The sequence below is a fragment of the Erpetoichthys calabaricus genome, chromosome 2 (assembly GCF_900747795.2).
Source record: "Erpetoichthys calabaricus chromosome 2, fErpCal1.3, whole genome shotgun sequence".
NCBI lineage: Eukaryota > Metazoa > Chordata > Cladistia > Polypteriformes > Polypteridae > Erpetoichthys > Erpetoichthys calabaricus.
The window spans coordinates 82,299,922-82,318,555 of NC_041395.2; the positions used below are offsets into that span (position 1 = coordinate 82,299,922).

Genomic DNA, 18,634 nt, shown 5'->3' on the forward strand with positions numbered 1-18,634 from the left:
ATGCTTGGCTTAAATGTAACAATTAATGGAGCTTCACCAACTGACCTAGTCAGAGAATTATATAAACTACGAGCCAAGAACTAAATGAATGTTCATCAGGAGCTGTATAGTGAAGCTTTGGAGCAACATGAAAATCGGTGTTAAAAGATCTTAGTGGTATCACGAGATTTCATGGAGTAGGCGCAGCATAGACTATTCCAGGGCTGTGGTATCAAATACTTTTACTAAACGTTAATGGCAGATTATTAGCAATTAGGTTGGCAGGAGAAGGCTTCAGGTTTATCATCTTTTTTGCAAGTGCACTTATATTCTAAATAATTAAATATCATCTGAGGATGGGCGCTCAAAGTTGTCAAACGTATACATTGCGTATGTGACTTAAATGTAGTGGTTAACATTTTAAAATAGGGACATTCTTCAATATATTCATCTGTTTGTCTGTTACTATTATATAATGAAACCTCATCTGGTTTAAATAAGATTTAAATGTGCCAGTGACAGCAATTTAAAATGGACACCACCTATACTGCATCCATTGGTCACTTCTGTTAATGTAAGAAGACCATAACAAAGGCTTTATTTGTATCCCACAGCAATGAGTACTTAGCCAGCCATCCCTGTTCTGTAGTGTTACCAAAGTAGTGAATCTGAGAGTTGTTGCTTTTTTTGCAAGTACTGTATTATATAGTTGGTTTGTCTTTTGACCATGTATGAATCTTTACAAAAATCAATGTAGTTTGTAAACTTTTCCTGAGATGATCAGTTTAGTGCCTCGATAAACTTCATTAAGTAAAATACAAACGAGGATAAATGAAATGCAAAGGTTTCAAATCAATATCACCCATGAGTGTGAAAATAATTTTTTTTGAAAAGAAATTTCTATTCATTAAGGCAGCGAAAATATAAAAATGAAACCAAATTGAATAAAAGAATATACTCCATTCATTTACTGAAGGTACCTCATCCAATTTTAGGGCCACATAGGCTAAATCCTATTCTGGGATCAAGAGGCATCACCTTAAGTAAGGGGCACATCCTTCACAGGCACACTTGGCCACTCCACAACAAATGGGACATGCCAGCTAACTTGACTTGCATGTCTTTGCGACCAAACAAGAATAAAGTCCACATAAACACAGGTGGAATGTGTAAACCCCACTCTGATAGGGACTGGACTTGGATTCATACCCTGGACTCTGGCAAAATTGTGCATTACGTAATATATATCAAAAATGTTTATCAGTTTTAACAGTTTGTCAGCATAAGGACAAGATGGATTCAAGGCACAGAAGACAAGAACAAAGGGAATTCCTCTTCCCCTGTAGACCCCAGCTTTGCTGGCTATAAACTAATCAGATGACTTAGCTAGCTATCTGCTTCAAGTCAGACTTCTTTCTTTCATTTCCACTGTACAATTCCTTTCTTCTCAGGTTTTGCATGCAGAATCTCCTTATCAGTGAATCTATAGCTTCAGCTTTTGACTGTACTGTACACTCAATGAGCTATTCACAGTCGCAAGATAATTTTAACCCTAACTGAGATTATATTTGCTTTTAGAAGTGTAAAGTGTCAGGCACTATTATTAATCCAGCTATCTTTAAAACACAATTGTTTGCTTGTTTGCTTGTTCCTTATGTACAGCTATATTTTTCAAGCCACAGACTTAAAATCTGGCACACAGATTCTTCTCACAGGAAGTCAGGTTTTAGTCACATAATGGTGTGGGGCAGCTTGGGGTTGTAATTAGTGGCAAGAAATCATACATTGTGAATATCAAAAGAGAAACAACAGTGCAAATGCAGTTACTTTATCTTTTCAGCAGAGAATGTGGGTTTGATTCCTATTAACTTTTTATTTAATTAAAGTGTCCTCACGTTATTTAGTCATCGCAGCACACTGTGTCAGAGGTATTTATTATTTTTTGGGATGGCAAACATGTTCTCTTCCCTTTAAAACACCATCATAACCTGCTACAGTTGTTTTCCTGTTGTATTTCAAAGTGTACTCTGATAATCACTTCACATGCTCATAACCACACCTCTGAGTCAAATCTCATAATGATCTACATAACCAATTGTATTTAGTCTAAACACAATAATTTTTAACACTATAAATTTATAGCAGACTTTTGTCTGCTTGTATGTATGTATTGGCAGTGTGTGGAGTGAGGGGACGAACAATTGCCTCAGAGAGCTCTTTGGTAATGTCAACATTTTCATCCAACAGCGCTTTTAACACTAATGCTACAAAATTAAAATTGGAGTGAAAAGGAAAGTGAGAAGTCTTCATTCAGGTATTCCATATTCAAAGATAACTTTTACCCACATCTCAATCATCCAAGTTTTCTTGATTGTCGACATGCTTGGTATATCAACACATGCCAGGAGAGCTCCGTATCCTGAGCTACTGCAACAAGCTCAAAAGAAGCATCTGACTAATATTTGTTGATGAATGATCCAGCTTACTGTACAGCTAAAACCTTCCTGACGGATATCTTTGTTATGTACTGCTTTATACTCATGCCAGTTATGAAAAAGCATGACCATTACACAAAAAAATTGGAGTTAAGTACGTACTGTAAGAAACACAGACACATCCAATGCCTTATTTACACTCACTAAACAAATAATTAGGAACACCTGTACACCTGCTTATCCATGCAATTATCTAATCAGCCAATCATGTGACAGCAGTGCAATGTGTAAAATCATCCACATTACAAGTCAGGCGCTTCAGCTAATGTTCACATCAAACACCAAAAAAGGAAAAAAAATGTGATCTGAGCGATTTTGACCATGACATGATTGTTGATGCCAAATAACCTGGTTTGATTTTTCTGTAACTGCTGATTATTCTGGGATTTTTCACACAAAACCTTTTCTAAAGTTTACTCAAAATGGTGCATAAAACATTTAGTGAGTAGCAGTTCTGTGGATAGAAATGTCGTGTTGATGAGAAAAGTCAGAGGAGAAAGGCCAGACTGGTTCGAGCTGACAAAAAGACTACAGTAATTCAGGTAACAACTCTGTACAACTATGGTGAGGAGAAAAGTATCTCAGAATGCACAATATGTTGAACCTTGAAGCGGATAGGGTACACAACAGCAGAAGACCACGTTGGGTTCGGCTTCTGTCAGCCAAGAACAGAAAGCTCAGGCTGCAGTGAGCACAGGATTATCAAAACTGGACAGTTGTACACTGAAAAAAACATAGTCTGATCTGATGAATCTTAATTTCTGCAGAGGCACAGAAATGGTAAGTCAGAATTTGGTTCCAACAGCATGAATCCATGCCCTCAATCTGCCTTGTGTCACCAGTCCTGGCATGGTGGTTTAATTTTGTGGGGAACATTTTCTTGTCTGTGTTCACTTCCCGTGTCCTCCCTGCATGGAGTTTGCATGTTCTCCCTATGTCTGTGTGGGTTTCCTCCAGGTGCTCCGGTTTCTTCCCACAGTCCAAAGACATGCAGGTTAGGTGCATTGGCAATTCTATATTGTCTCCTAGTGTGTGCTTGGTGTGTGTGTGTGTGTGTGTCCTGTGGTGGGCTGGTGCCCTGCCTGGGATCCTACCTTGTGCCCTGTGTTGGCTGGGATTGGCTCCAGCAGACCCCCGTGACCCTGTGTTAGGATATAGCGGGTTGGAAAATGACTGACTGACTGACATTTTCTTGTTACACTCTGGTCCTCTTAATGCCAATCAGTCATCACTTAGATGTCATGACTTATTTGAGTATTGTAGCTGACCATGTGTCCATGTCTGCATAAGACTGTCAGTTCTCCTCCAAAATCAAAAGTAATGTTTGAATGGCAACTCTGAATTGGCTCCATATGGGTGACTCGCCTCCCAGCCTAGTTTGCCTCTTGCCTTGTGTCCACTGCTGGATGGCCTAGATGTCTGCCCCCATGATATTGAACAGATAGATAGATAGATAGATAGATAGATAGATAGATAGATAGATAGATAGATAGATAGATAGATAGATAGATAGATAGATAGATAGATAGATAGATAGATAGATAGATAGATAGATAGATAGATAGATAGATTATTAGCTGCCAAACAATAATAACATTCAAAATGAGCCCACACATGAGCCAGCTAACTTGTGTCCACAATACAATATCTGAAAATGCAGAAAGGTGAAGGTCTCAATAATGTTGATCTGCTCAGGTCCATGAAACAGTTTGACAGTGCTCTTAGAAAAAAGAAAATCAACCATTTTAGAAATGCCTGCTGTGGCAGAATGAGAACACCAGAAATTTGCTCATCATATGCACTCATGAACATAACTACATAACAAAACCAGCAGTATTCAATTACCAGCATACATATCAAAACTGCATGTACAGTCTTAAGGGTTAATTTAAGTCTACACCAGCTCATTTAGCATTGGTGAATTCAAAGCTGTTAGACCACCAAAGTGCATATCACAGAAGCTGTCCCTGCAGTAAAAATGAAAGAAGGCCTCAGAATGTGAGGAGGTAGTTGTACCTGCTGCAGGACATTCTCTTCTTTAAACATTTAAGATTAATAAGTAATTCACATATTAAAAGTGCCTGTGAACTGAATGAAACTTGTTTAAAGAAAGGCATGTCTTGGTTGTTTTTATTTTCAAATAAGAAATGAACTGCAACCAAAGTTCAGAGAAGTTTAAAAGTTCAAATGTTAGTTAACCCACCTTAAGAAAGAAGGTGGGTGTGATTTGCTTGAATCCTCCCCTGCCTTAACTGGCTCAGAGGGCGTCACTAGCAGAGGCTCTCACTTTAAGAAGACTCAGGAGCGGCAGCTGCAAATTCAGTGAAAGTTTCCTTTTCTGTGTTGTAGTTCAGGACTTAAGGCAGGAGGCAAAAATGACAAGTCACTCAACCAACATGAGGATAAAGCTGCCCACCATCTGCATTATTCTTGAGGTCATCCTCATCATCCTGTTTGGTGTTTTTGTCAGATATGATAAAGAAACAGATTCCAAGAAGTGGCATGCACACCACGATAACAATGGCAGTGAAATAGAAAATGACTTTTACTACAGATATCCAAGTGAGTATGTGTCTTTTAAAAGTTTTGTATAAGTAGGGTGAGTCAGTCTTCTGCACTAAATCTCTAATAGATCTTCTAGGGAGCACCAAGAAAATGGCAACTTCAAAGACCAGCATCACTGTCTGACCTGTGGCACAATGCATATTAGGTAGTGGGTAAATATACTAGTACGGAAGGACTCAAATTTAACCGATTTCCCCAAATGCCTGAGATAATTAACAAAGGACACCTTGTTTTGAACAACAGAGTAAAAAGAGCAGAAATGCATATTTATTAATAAGATTTACATTGCTTCTTCATGTTTTGATTGCTGGGATTTATGTTGCAGGTTCAGTATAACCACACAGAACACTTCGAGGAAAATAATGCTGTCATTAACTGACAGATTCCATTTATGCATACACTTCAGCTTAGTTTCATTTTAGTTTCAAAAGGCCTCAGAGAAACTCATAAATGACACTATGCCACTGTGTGTAAGCTGATCAGATCATGGAAAACCCTTCCTTCTAGGCAGCACAGTAAAAGGAGAAAAAAAAAACGCAAATACTTAGCTGACTAAACAACAGGTCCTGTAAAACTTGGCTCATTTTCAGAGCTGACTGAAGGGCTTAATTGTGAGCCAGAGGGACGGGTCTGAACACAAAGACACACAAATAGGTGTTCATCAATGTATGAGCAGATTTGATTTTGTTTCATAGTATATTCATTTTTATGCAGTACTTAAGAAGCGATTATGCAGAGTGCTCCTAATGTACATAGTAAACATGAAACAGGAAGACTGACCTTTATCTCTTTCACATCCATAAAAGTTTCATTGTTGGGTTTGGCCACTGCATGTCAGTTAGGCTTCACTCTGTGGAGTCCTCTAACAAAAAGCTTCAGGAATAGTAAGGGGCTTGAGTCAAAATGTTGCCTGAAGTTCAAGAGCATTATCGTTTGTCTGCCTATGCTGAACACAAGTTAAATGTTAACTTCCATTAAAACCTTGGCTCATAACATGCCATGAATGCAGTTGCTTTAAGGATCATGCTGCTGATGGTGCAAAAAATTTGCAATGAAACGTTTTGTGTGTAAAGAAGCTTTACAAATCCATTCAATTTAGATCAAAATTCTCTAGAATTCAATTATGTATGAAAAACACAATTGATCAGATTTTCCTAAAACATCTGATGTTATTCCTGATCCAAGCAACAGTGAACTGTTGACTGTTCGACCTGCTTTAAGCTTGTAAAGTTGCATATGTTTCCTGTGAAAAAGGTGAAGGATGACCTGTTCCTTTCCCAATGACTCACTGAAAAGCTAAAATTTGGAAGGATGGCACATCTAGGGTAGGAGATTTAATAATAATAATTCTTTGCATTTATATACCGCTTTTCTCACTACTCAAAGCACTCAGCTATTGCAGGTTAAGGGCCTTGCACAAGGGCCCAACAGAGCAGAGTCCCTTTTGGCATTTACGGGATTCGAACCAGCAACCTTCCGATTGCCAGTGCAGATCCCTAGCCTCAGAGCAGGATGTCCACTAAGAAAGAAAGTTTGGAAATATCAACAATATTTAGGAGTAAAACCTCACTTACAATATAAAGAACTAAATACCCCAAAATCTCAAAAATGCCTTGACAGATCTAACTGAATTTTTTAATGTTATAGAAAAAAGATCATTAGCCAACACAACTCTCAGTATTTGTCAGTAATAAAGCTATAAAGAGCAGTGTATTCTTAGGCATTGCATCCTTTTTTGCCTCAGCTGTGATCACACGGAGAAATGGGGTGTGCAGTTCTTGCAAATGAATACTGCAAGCAGAACAGAGTCACTAACCAAACTGACAGTATAATCACGCAGAGAAATGGGCCTGGTGATGAGTGAAAAAAGGGGCAGATGCCCTGCACAGGAGAAAGAGACAAGGTGGAGAGCTGCATAGGAAAGGAGATGTGAAGTAGACAAAACAAACATGGCTAGCAAGTAGCCTTCTTGGGTACACGCAGTATTCCCTATTCTGTTGGTGTCTCGATGAGGTATAATATACATTCAAATTCAAACTGGATAAAATTATACATACTCTTGAAAGAACAGGGGTTTTCCGGGGGAGTTGTTGTAACCTATGTGGTAAAATACATGCAATATTGTAGATAACTGATGTGTCCATTTGGAGGTCAGACCACGATGTGCTGCTATGCTCCAGTTCACAAAGCAGAAACAGGCAAGTGCTGGTATAGCATACCGGCCCACTTCAAGCCCTGTGTATATTATGTCAGTGAATTGGCAGAAAAACTTTTTTGAGCACAACTGAAAGATTTGCATTAAATTAAAGCCAAAGTGAGAGAAAAAATATGAAGGTTGAAACAATGAACAAGAGGTCCGAAATAACACACAAGCAGAGTTTGCGCAAGCTTTTTTGAGAGTTTTAGTATTCACAGGTTGGATAAGATAATGACCTCCTAGCTGTCCTTTTATCCTGTTCTTTCGATTAAGCACAGGTCACAACCCCTAGAAACGTGGGAAAGTGGACCTAATGACTGGATTTCAAAATGGTGGTGATTGAGGACCTAAAATGACATCTAAGACATTGCACAACAAAATCCAAACTCTGATACATTATGAATTTTAAGTAATTAACAAAATGAACAAAATGCTCCACCTCGAAAACCCCCAGCACAAAATGATACAAAATAATTAGCAAAGAATATCCAATATCTTGGGGATTCTTGCCACTTTATTATTTATTAGCCTTTTCTGCATTAAGTGCACTTTTCAGACAATTGCTATTGAATGTTGATGTTACATAGTTTGATGTTAATCTCGAGTTGTTACGATACTCCGTCGTTATTATTATTCATGTTCAATAAAGGCTGGCTGGTTGCGTCGTAAGCAATTAAGGCTCCTTGGTTGGTCTGAGTACGCATGTACGGTGAGTGTCGAATGCACATGCACCAATGCCGAGAAAAAATAGTCCTTTTTTGTGCTGCAGCATCAGGCCCAATTTCGTCTTAATCTGGCCCTGGTAGGGAAACCTGAATTTAGTTAAACAAAGCCAGACAAAGTGAAAAATAATTTTAGGCTGATATAAAGTAAGTTGGTTGTTTTTAGCATAATGATGCCACTCTAATTTCCCTCCTGTTCGCTGTTCTGGGATCAATAAGCTGTCGGATGATACATTAGGCACAAGCAATGGGTGTAGACCTGCAATTAGGTGCAGTATTCACATCATGACTGACGTACTAGGGTGTTGTACCATGTTAACCATTATGAATGTAGTGAGAAGTCAAGCAAAATTACACCTTTTATTGGGTAACTAAAAGATTACAATATGCAAGCTATTGAGGCAACTCAGGCCCCTTCTTCAGGCAAGATGTCACTTGACTTGATGTCTCACTACATCATGACTGACTAAAATTTTCCATTAAGAATTGAGATCTTCAACGCTTTTCAATGTCATGCTGTGGCTAAGACAATCAACATTAAACCCCAACAACACTGGCTCAATTCCCACCTGTGATTCTGTGCAAGTAACTTAATCTGCCTCTGCTCCAACTATAAGCAGTTGTTAAATATCCTTGAATGTTGCCTTTGGTAAAGGTGTTGCTTAAATATATAATGATAAAATATATATACAGTATGTTTACCCACATAGTGCTCCTATACTTACAGGTTTACTAGCCAGGGTACCTGGAGCTGCCCAGTTTAGGGGCATCAATTACATTTTGGATAACATAGTCTATCGAGTTCCCATGTACAAATAGGCAATATGTGAACAATTTGTTAGATATATTGTTAAACAGTTTGGATTTGCAGATCAGAAAAACACAAGCAGGGGTATCTGATGCTAACCGGGCTGGAGCCCAGACTAAATTTTAGAACAAAACATACTTTAAGGTCTCTGTACAAATGAGTAATTTGAGTGAAATCTGGTAGAGAAAGGTTAAACTGTGTGGATTTGCAAACCAGCTAGAAGAACATGCGTACACGCAAAATCTTCCTAATCAATATGCAACATGTTGCCACACTTCGAAACCATATTTAGAGAGTATAACTGCCTTACCTTGAAACTTTTGTCTTTCTTATCTTGAAAATCTCTGTTTGTCTCTGTTTTCACATTTCATTCATGCTACTCCAGCATGTTTAACCCTCAAAAATGGAGACTTTCAAAACACTCTCCAGAGCCAAAAATTTCTAAAAACCCCAGCTCAGTGTTGCAATGAGGGTGGGTGAAAATGGAGAGTTTTGAAAACACAGACTCAAATTACGCTCTAACTGGTTTGTGTGGCCATTCCCTGATTGAATCCTGCTCATTACAATGGTTCTTTCCCTGATTAGTCATCTTTTGTTTAAGAAAGCCATTTTCCAACATGGTGGGCATAGAGAAGTGGCTTTCCATAACACTTGTTGTGTTGTTTACCTGTATACTGAGAAAATTGCTTTCTGTGCAGTTTGAATGCTGAATACATGGGCAAAAGTTAAATTAATTACCAGTTTCAAATAAATCTTGTGGCCAGTATGGAGGATAATTCCTCTTCCTATTTATGCTGATGAGTGCATTCCCAGTATAGGCAAATGCTAGTTTTAATATGCGTTTTTGGTCATTTTTGTGTGACAAGAGATACTTTCATAAATGATGGTTGAAACGGTAGCGTGGATAGAGCTTTTTATTATTTAGAAACATCATTTTAATAAAAATGTAATAGTGTGGATGCAGGATGAAAAAATATTGCAAATGATCTCATTGTCAAAGAACATAAGTTGACTAAGTCATTTCTATTACTATGTCAACCTTGGAGTGTGCTGTGTATATTGATTTCTATTCACTAATCCCATTCTTATGGTATGTGAGTGTGTGTCCTGTGTTCCTTAACTTTAATCTCTTGCTGCAGTGCCCCATTATGACCAATGTGCTGCTATGGTGTGTTGTTTTATTTCTGCCTTAAAAGCTAACAAATCTCAATAGACTGGTTTTTTTTTTGGCCTCTGTGTTAAAGAAGGGGTGGCATGGTGGCGCAGTGGTAAAGCTGCTGCCTCACAGAAAAGAGACCTGGGTTCGCTTCCCGGGTCCTACCTGTGTGGAGTTTGCATGTGCTCCTCGTGTCTGCGTGGGTTTCCTCCCACAGTCCAAAGACATGCAGGTTAGATGCATTGGCGATCCTAAATTGTCCCGTGTGTGTGTGTGTGTGTGTCCTGCGGTGGGCTGGCACCCTGCCCGGGGATTTGTTTCCTGTCTTGAGCCCTGTGTTGGCTGGGATTGGCTCCAGCAGACCCCTTTGTTAGGATATATTATGTACTTAATTACATAAGTATTAAGTATTATGTACTTAATAACATTTATAATTTGTACTTGTATCCGCCTGTGAAAACTGTGACAGCAATCTGCATATATACTCAGTGAAGAGTACTATCTAAAAAAAAAATTGAATCAAATTGAACTAAGTAATCTTCTATTAAGTCATACATTTTTTGGAACCCATCCATTCCAATCCAAAGTGGTGGGCAGCCTATCATTCCAGCATTTTGTACATGGCAGGGACCAACCCTGGATGAGATGTCAGTGCACTGTAGGACACACTAATGTTTACACTCACGCTTACTCACAAACACCAGCAATGTTGGCTTGCCAAATAAGCTAACATGCAAAACTATGTAAGTTATGGACAAAAATAAACTATTTATAGAGGTCTATTTAGGCCTGCAATAAGCTACAAGAGTAGAAAAAGTCATAACCAGTTCATGTGCACACACCCTCACATATAACATGACATTATTGTTTGTCCAGGCACCAAACATTTTAGTGGTAGATAATTAAGAGGATGTACAATGTCACAGAGCAGACCCAGACTTGGACATTTTTTCTAGTGTGACCAGATGGGGGCGCTCCAGTCGCCCAAACCCGACACAAGCAGACATCAGTCACAAGTTTAACACATAGCACAAGTTTATTTACACGGAGAACTCTTTTCTTTCATTCCGCTTAGCAGCAGAGTACACTACAGCACAATATTCGCTTTCACTTTTTTCTTCTCCTTCTTCCTTCTCTCTTTCTCTTCCTCTCTGCTGCCTCTACTTCTCCTCCGACAAACGTTGTCCTCTCCCTTGTGACTCTGGTTCTCAGAGTAGTGGCAGCGTGCTCCTTTCATTGTGTTCTGTATGATGAAAGCCCAATGTAGCAGGGCTCTGAAAGCTCCACAGCACCACCTGGCGGCACCCATGGAACCCTACAGGGCTTCAGTGAACTCCCATGGAGCCCTGCGGGAATCCATGGCACAGCAACAACCCAAGGGGGGCTGCCACCTGCCGTCCCGGGAGAGATAATGTCTTGGATCCTCTTTCTTCCCCAGTCCTTCCATCATATAGGCATCCCGGAAGGGCAAGGGCCCTAGTCATCCACCACACTAGTTAATCTAATTCAGAATAACAGTGAAAGCATCCATTCAGCCAATTAGCAAGGGTGATATTAAATATTTAAAACAGAAAAAAAAGAAATAACAAAATATTAAAAATTTAAAATAAAAAAAATATAACAAAATATTAAAAACTAAAAATAGAAAAAAAAGAAATAACAAATGCTCTGAGAGGAGATAGAGTCTATCACAGGATAGCAAAGCAGGCACCAACCATGGATGGGCTACTATTCCACATGAAACATGAAAAGGACATCAAAGTGTCTCTTGCAATAGAGCACTAGAAGACAGTCTGCTAAAAATTTTATTCATCTCCTTTACTGAAGATCAGTTCTTCATCAACAACATCATGAAGACTCAGATGGAAAGAACAGTTGCACATACAAGTTAAAAAATTTTCCTTTAACCACATATATAGAAGAAACTGCACTGTAGAGCATCTGAGAGTCAAAGGCATTTGTATCTTGGCTTGACCTTATTTTGGATGTTCTTTCTTGATAGCAGCTTTGGACTGAAGCTACTATTCAATATTCATTTGTCAATATCTCTGTTCGATGGAGACACTCAGTGTGCATACTCCATTACTTCCCACATCCCAAAGACATTAAATGGGTCTTGACTGGGGGCATGTACTATATGTGCAGGAGTATTCCCTGAATTGAACATGCATCTTGGTTCATATCAAGCACCTAGTACCCCTGGAATAGGAATACTACAGTTGTTCAGCATGTGAATAGACAGATAAAATGATAACATTTTTAGCCTTGGAGGTGGGATTTAAGCAGCATGCTAAGAGCCATGCAAAAAGGACAGCAGTCTTTAATGAATGGAAAGGAGCAGGAGCTGCTGTGACCAGACCATATGCAAAGCAGAAGAACAGTGAAAAGTCACAAATGTGTGGGAGAAAAATAAGATTTTAAGCCCTGGAAATTTGTCTGTGGGAAATTAATGCTTAATAAAACATACATCTTGAGCATTAAAAGACCTCCAGAGCAATAATAAAAAAAATGTTGGTCCAATTCTATATAAAAATGCATATCTTGAAAAGCTCCATATTTCTACTTTCAGAGAGATGGGTCTAACTTCAGCCTGCAATACCTGTGACTGGCTGACTTATGTAAACATGCACAAACACAATAGCCAGAAGTAAAACACACTTTTCCTATTTCTTGACTTTTGTAAAGTAGGTGAGGCCCATCAGTGTAAACATCACAAATGACACTTCTGTAAACATTAAAAAAAGACGATCAGTAGTATGCTAATAAAATAGCAAACAGTAACGGTTAACACTAGGCATATAGTAAAGAACAGTAACATTGTCCAGTGGTGAAATGGTGCCACATATAGAACTGGTTCCTATAAAGCACCTGATTCTGCTGGGATGGACCCAAGCTTCCTGCAGCCCTGTAATAGAAAAAGGAGATTTAGAGGAGTGGATAGCTGGTTGGTTAAAAAAAAAACTATTATAAGTAATAAAAAGATCAGGCTTGTATTGATGGCATTGTATTCCTTCCTGCTTGACAGATCTGTGGGTGTTGATGTATGCAGTCAATACATCGGCAAAAGTAATTTTCAGAATGCTTCATTAACAACTCTTTCAGCATATGCAAAAATAAATCAATATTTCCTTTCTTAAAGCCACTTATGACCCATGTGGACTAGTGCATTCATATTATGCCATACCAATGTCAAAGCAGGTCAGTGTGGGGTTTTGTAGTTCAGGCTGATTTAACACTAAAGAGTGAGCTAAATATTTGACAAAGTGAAGATTTTCTTGTAAATTGTACAGACGCCCACGCATGGCAGCATTGTAGCAGAATGGTTAGAGTCACTGGCTAGGACAAAATCGATATAGAGCTTTAAAGTTCTCTCCCTGTGACTTTTACCCAGACATGCTGAATATTCTTTCCGTATCTCAAAGACAAGTGTGTAAGGTTAAGTGGTAATTCTAAAGTAGTCCTAAATGACAGAACATTAGGAAGCCTTAGTTAGAGTCAATGGATGGATGAATAGCTCTTCTTTTCTTTGCTGGTCTGATCTTTAACTAGTGATCTCTAGTTTCAGCTAAGATCATTTTTTTTCTTACAGTTTATACCCATGAATCATTCCTTTTCCTTTTTAAAGTTTAATTTTTATGTTTATTTTATTATAATTTTGTAAAGTATTTATCCATCTGCCTACCCATTCATCCATTCCCCCATCCATCCATTTCCCAAACTTACATATCCAGAGCAGAGTCACAAGAGGGAAGGTGTATACAGTATATGTCTGTAAACCCAACTGTGGGCTGGCAACCAGTCCAGAGCTCTTTCCTGCCTTGCACTCAATGGTGGTGGGGCAGGCTCCAGCCCAATGCTATCCTGAATTGGATTAAGCACGTTTGTATGTATGTTCTAAATATTTGTACAGTTTAAGTTGCAGTATAACTTATATAACTGTAGCTCAACCAACTGCAGTATAAATGCTTACTCTCCAAACCTCTTTTGATCAGATTTTGATCAGATTCATTCCGTTGTAAATGGTCTGTTCATGAAGTCTGTTGCTGTAACTGTAAAGGCAGATATGTTCCAGCAATAACAATGGCTTCACGGTTTCCTTCCTTTGTGGTTTCACCTGCTTTGGAAGAAGACACTGATGTGCAAAAACATGTTTTGTGCCAGAATTGTGGTGAGAAAGTAATGAAAGTAAGTCAGCAAACTGCATACATGTGTATCTTACTGTACATTTTGTTTATTTAAGGTTTATTTCTATTGTTATCTCAAAGACTTTTACATGCACTATTAATGAACAAATTGTGTTCCAAAATAAGGTACGATAGTGTGTATTATTATTCACGAAACTGAATTTCTGAAAATGATGCTGATGAGGATGATGATCAAGAGACACAGCAGTGAGATCGATAGCACTGTGGTCTCACAGATCTAATGCCCCTTGTTCAAATCCTGTATCTGGATGTTGTATTTGTGGAGTATCCATGTTCTCCCAATTTCCGTGTTGGTTTTCTTATGGGTTTGCTATTTTTTGACACATCCTGAAAGATATGTACGAAAGGTAATTGGCAGTTTTCCACTGTCACTGTATGAGTGAGGGTGTGTGCACAAGTGATCCAAGATTGCTTCCTGATACTATGGCCCTAAACTGAATTAAGTGAGTGCAAGGATGTTATGTCGATTACTCATGCTGACATTAAGCATAGCCTGAATCCAAGAATAATAATTAAATTGTCTTCCATACAATCCATAATTGTATCATTATAATTTCAAATTTCCACCTATCAGATTACCATTCTAGGACTCAGATTTCACCACAGATAGCCTAATAATGTTTACAAAATATATTAATTTAATATTCAGTAACCAAATTGTTCTTCCTCTACTGTAAAATAAAATGCTATTACAGCTTAGACATACAGTACAAGCCACTACAAAACCCTATATTGGTCTGGTGACGTTTGACTGTAAACAACAAACTAGCAGATTGAGTTTCTACCATCGATGTTGCTGTCCTTTAAATGATAAAAAAGATACATTTAAACATCTGTTCTCTAGGTCTGTATTTGTAAAATAACTTAGAATGGTGTTTTCAAAAAGCACAGTATAAAATAAAGTTTATTTGTTCAATCATGAACTAAAGTTACCTCATCCTCTGTAATAAATTGTTAATTGTATTCTCAATACAACCTTTTCTGTAAGTCACTAATAAAGGAACCCAATGTGTCTGTAAGACAGCAAACAGCACAGATGCATGGACTGTGACTGCCAGTTAACTGTTAAGCAGATGCTTTTTTACATAAGGAAACACCTGTTTCAACTCCAGCATGATCTCATGTTTTTTTTATTTTATTATTTTTTTTTAATTAGCACCTTTAGCCTCTAGGTGCATTTGGCCAATGGGGAAATAACCTTGCTATTTGCAAGCCAAAAATACTTTCTTATATTCTTTTGTTAAACTTACTACCACATACAGTAGTATCTGAACATAAAGAAGGATTTGTTGTTTGTGAAGCCATTTCATTTTTAGGTTGCTTCAATAGTTTACAATCGTATTACATCACATCCCATAAGCCTGAAATCTAGTTTTTATAATTAAAACAACAGACCTTTTATCAGTTAACATAGTTTGCGGCTTTGATCCAATATTTTGTCATTATTTTTTCCTGATGGTTAAGCAGTTAACAATTGCTCCTTGTTCATTCCTTAGATATTTTTAAATGCAAGTAAACCTTTCTACATACATTTAAAACAAAACATGCTCACTTTAACAATCTTTTACCTTCTATTAATTTGTCCTAATGTGGGTTGCTTTTGGACTACAGCTCCTCCTTGGTACTGCCCACAAGCTCCCAGACATTCTGAATAAATCTGATCCATCCCATAGTCTTAGGTCAACCAATTACTAGATGTGCAATCCATGTTAGTTTGATCCTCTCAATCTCGATATGGAGCAGCAGCAGCTCTACTCTGTGGTCCTTCAGTATGGTTAAACCATTTAGTCTATCCTAAACGTTTCCAATTATTAGCTGATGCTCATCTGAAGATTTCCTTTTTTTTAGTCACATCTCATGGTCATAGAAAGTGAGAACAATGTAGATTGAAAACTTCATCCAAAAACTCCCATATGACTATCTAGGACTTGTCATTCTGTAGATGCCTGGAAGTGCTATTGTGGCTGTGACATAGTATGATAACTCCAGTTCTCTTTTGGCTTGGGGAAGAAATGAATCCTAACAGATTTGTGTTATCAAATTAACCATTAAGTCCACATTATTTTCTTCTGATCTAAAGATAAAATTTCAGTTTCATGGTAAGCCCTGCAACCTACAGTGCACTAAAATAAGACAAAAGTCACAAAGGCTATAATCATCGACCTCCAGTATCCTAATAACTCTGCCTATTCTTCCAATCTGTGGAAAAACTCCACACAATTTTGAACCGCTTCACCGAACCCTAAAAGTCTGAAACTGTCCCTCAACAATTGGAAAAAGCACAATATCATTTCCCTGGGCCGAAATGGGCAATCACCATCTCTGGGGAAACTCTGAAAGTTGTTGCACTCTTTTCATAATTTAGTGATCATTTATCCCAATAGTCAGTTATATAGGAGAAGGTTCAACACCATATTGCTAAACCAGCATGTCCTTCAGGAAACTCAGTTATTTGAGAACCAAGCTAATGCAGCATAAAGCATTAGAATCTCTGTGATTGTGTTTGGTAGCAAGACCTTGGTAAACTACCACTTCCACCTAAACACTTTTGACAGATTTCATTAGTGCTGCCCCTGGAATATTCTCTTCATGAATCTGATGGAAGGATTAACTGAGACTATCAGCACACTAGTTCTGACATCCTCACCAAAGAAAAGATATTCAGGACTGAAGCTATGATCCTGCAGAACCAACTCTGCTGGATGATTCCCTGCATCAGAATGCCCAGCTCTGTTGTCCCGAGGCAAATCCTATACATACCAATGAACTTGGGGAATTGAAATAACGTAACTCAATGACAGCCTCAAAGTAAGCCTTAGAAAAGGCCAAATCAACACCAACAGTGTCTCTAATTCCATGAAAGAGTTTTAGGACATGTGTCTTACTATTTTAGCATTTTTATACTGTTATAATGTTATCGACAGATGCTATGTACAAGGCTGGTTCCTACCTTGTACTTGATGCTGCCAGAGTTAGGCTCTACTTATCCTTCTATTATTATTATTACCACAGACCATCAGTTCACAAGGCAAAGTGAAGGAAAACAAACAACTTCAAGGATGGAATTTCTCATTGATTAACTGAGACTTTCTTGGCTGAGAAAGTAGCCATGCCTCTAAAACCTATCAGCCACTCAATAAAGCAGTGCTAGCTGAACGCTTCCACATATAGCTCATCATTAAGATGTAGATTATCTGTTGAAGATTAGGGCAGTGGTGCTAGTTTTTCTCAAGTTGCAGCAACAACACAGAGAGGTGCTGGTGAATCGATTCATCTGTCAAGTGAAGTTTTGTAGACTAGAAGATGTACTTACTGACAGTTCTGTATCCCTGGGATACTGATGGATTGGTGTAGTAAATGACTCTTATGAGGGCTGACTAGTAAGTCTATTAATAGGTGGAGATGTTATTTGTAGTGCTGCTAATCTTTAACCACCCAGGCCCATGGGTACACTAGAAGGTATTGGACAAATTGACTGGTAATTGCAATAAAGAGTAAAATGCATTGTCCTTGGTTGATAAATGTCATGAACTAGTGAACCATTTCAACCATTTCCATGGGTGCTGCCTTCTGTGATTTCAAATATATAGAAGTATAGTTGTATTCTGGAAAGGCATACACATACTTAAGGATGCTACATGACAGCTTGGCAAATCAGATGTCTTTCTAGTTACAAGTAGAATGGTTTATGTCCATATTATACTATTGGTGATGCTTGACAAGTAATATGTAGATTACGATATTCATGCTCCTTTGGTGTAGTGTAGCAAGTTTAGGGAGTTTAGTGAGTACTAGATAATGAGTATATTTTAGGCCATCCCAAAATGAAGAAGTCGGTCTAATGTTCTATCTGTGTGCAATCTTGCTTTTTTAAGTGAAGAGGCAGTCTAATCATAGTAAATAATATTGAGAAATTGTTCTGTTCTGTGTACTGTACTGTATTGTATTGTATTGATCCCCTTCTTTTGACACCCACTGCACGCCCAATCTACCTGGAAAGGGGTCTCCCTTTGAACTGCCTTTCCCAAGGTTTCTTCCATTTTTCCCTACTAGGTTTTTTTGGGAGTTTTTCCTTGTCTTCTTAGAGAGTCAAGGCTGGGGGGCTGTCAAGAGGCAGGGCCTGTTAAAGCCCATTGCGGCACTTCCTGTGTGATTTTGGGCTATACAAAAATAAACTGTATTGTATTGTATTGTATTGTATTGTATTGTATTGTATTGTATTGTATTGTGTAATATCCTGTTCACTACTTAAGGATAAATACTGTTTAAAAAAAATGGCAGTACAGTGAGATGTGTCAATGGTAAGAAGATCGTTCAAATTTGCCATCAGTTCTTTCCCTGGGTCATAGCCTCCTGAAGAACATTACATAAACTTTTTCCAACAGTGACATTGATTGCTTTCTTCATAAAAAGGTGTCCAAGTAGTGACTGAAATGGGAGGTGGTTAAGATATCATGGAAAAGTCTTCTACCACATTTGAGAAATGAGGTCACAATGGCACTCCAGC

General features: G+C 38.2%; 1 protein-coding gene across 1 annotated transcript in view; it reads left to right on the forward strand.

Annotated features, from left to right (window-relative positions):
* The first annotated feature begins 4,765 nt into the window (after positions 1 to 4,765).
* Positions 4,766 to 18,634, forward strand: part of rhbg (Rh family B glycoprotein) — an 83,186-nt gene continuing 69,317 nt past the window's right edge. The window contains exon 1 of the mRNA XM_028793998.2: positions 4,766 to 5,036. Coding sequence (XP_028649831.1) covers positions 4,850 to 5,036 — 187 coding nt within the window. The 5' untranslated portion in view covers positions 4,766 to 4,849. The remainder of the gene's footprint in view (positions 5,037 to 18,634) is intronic.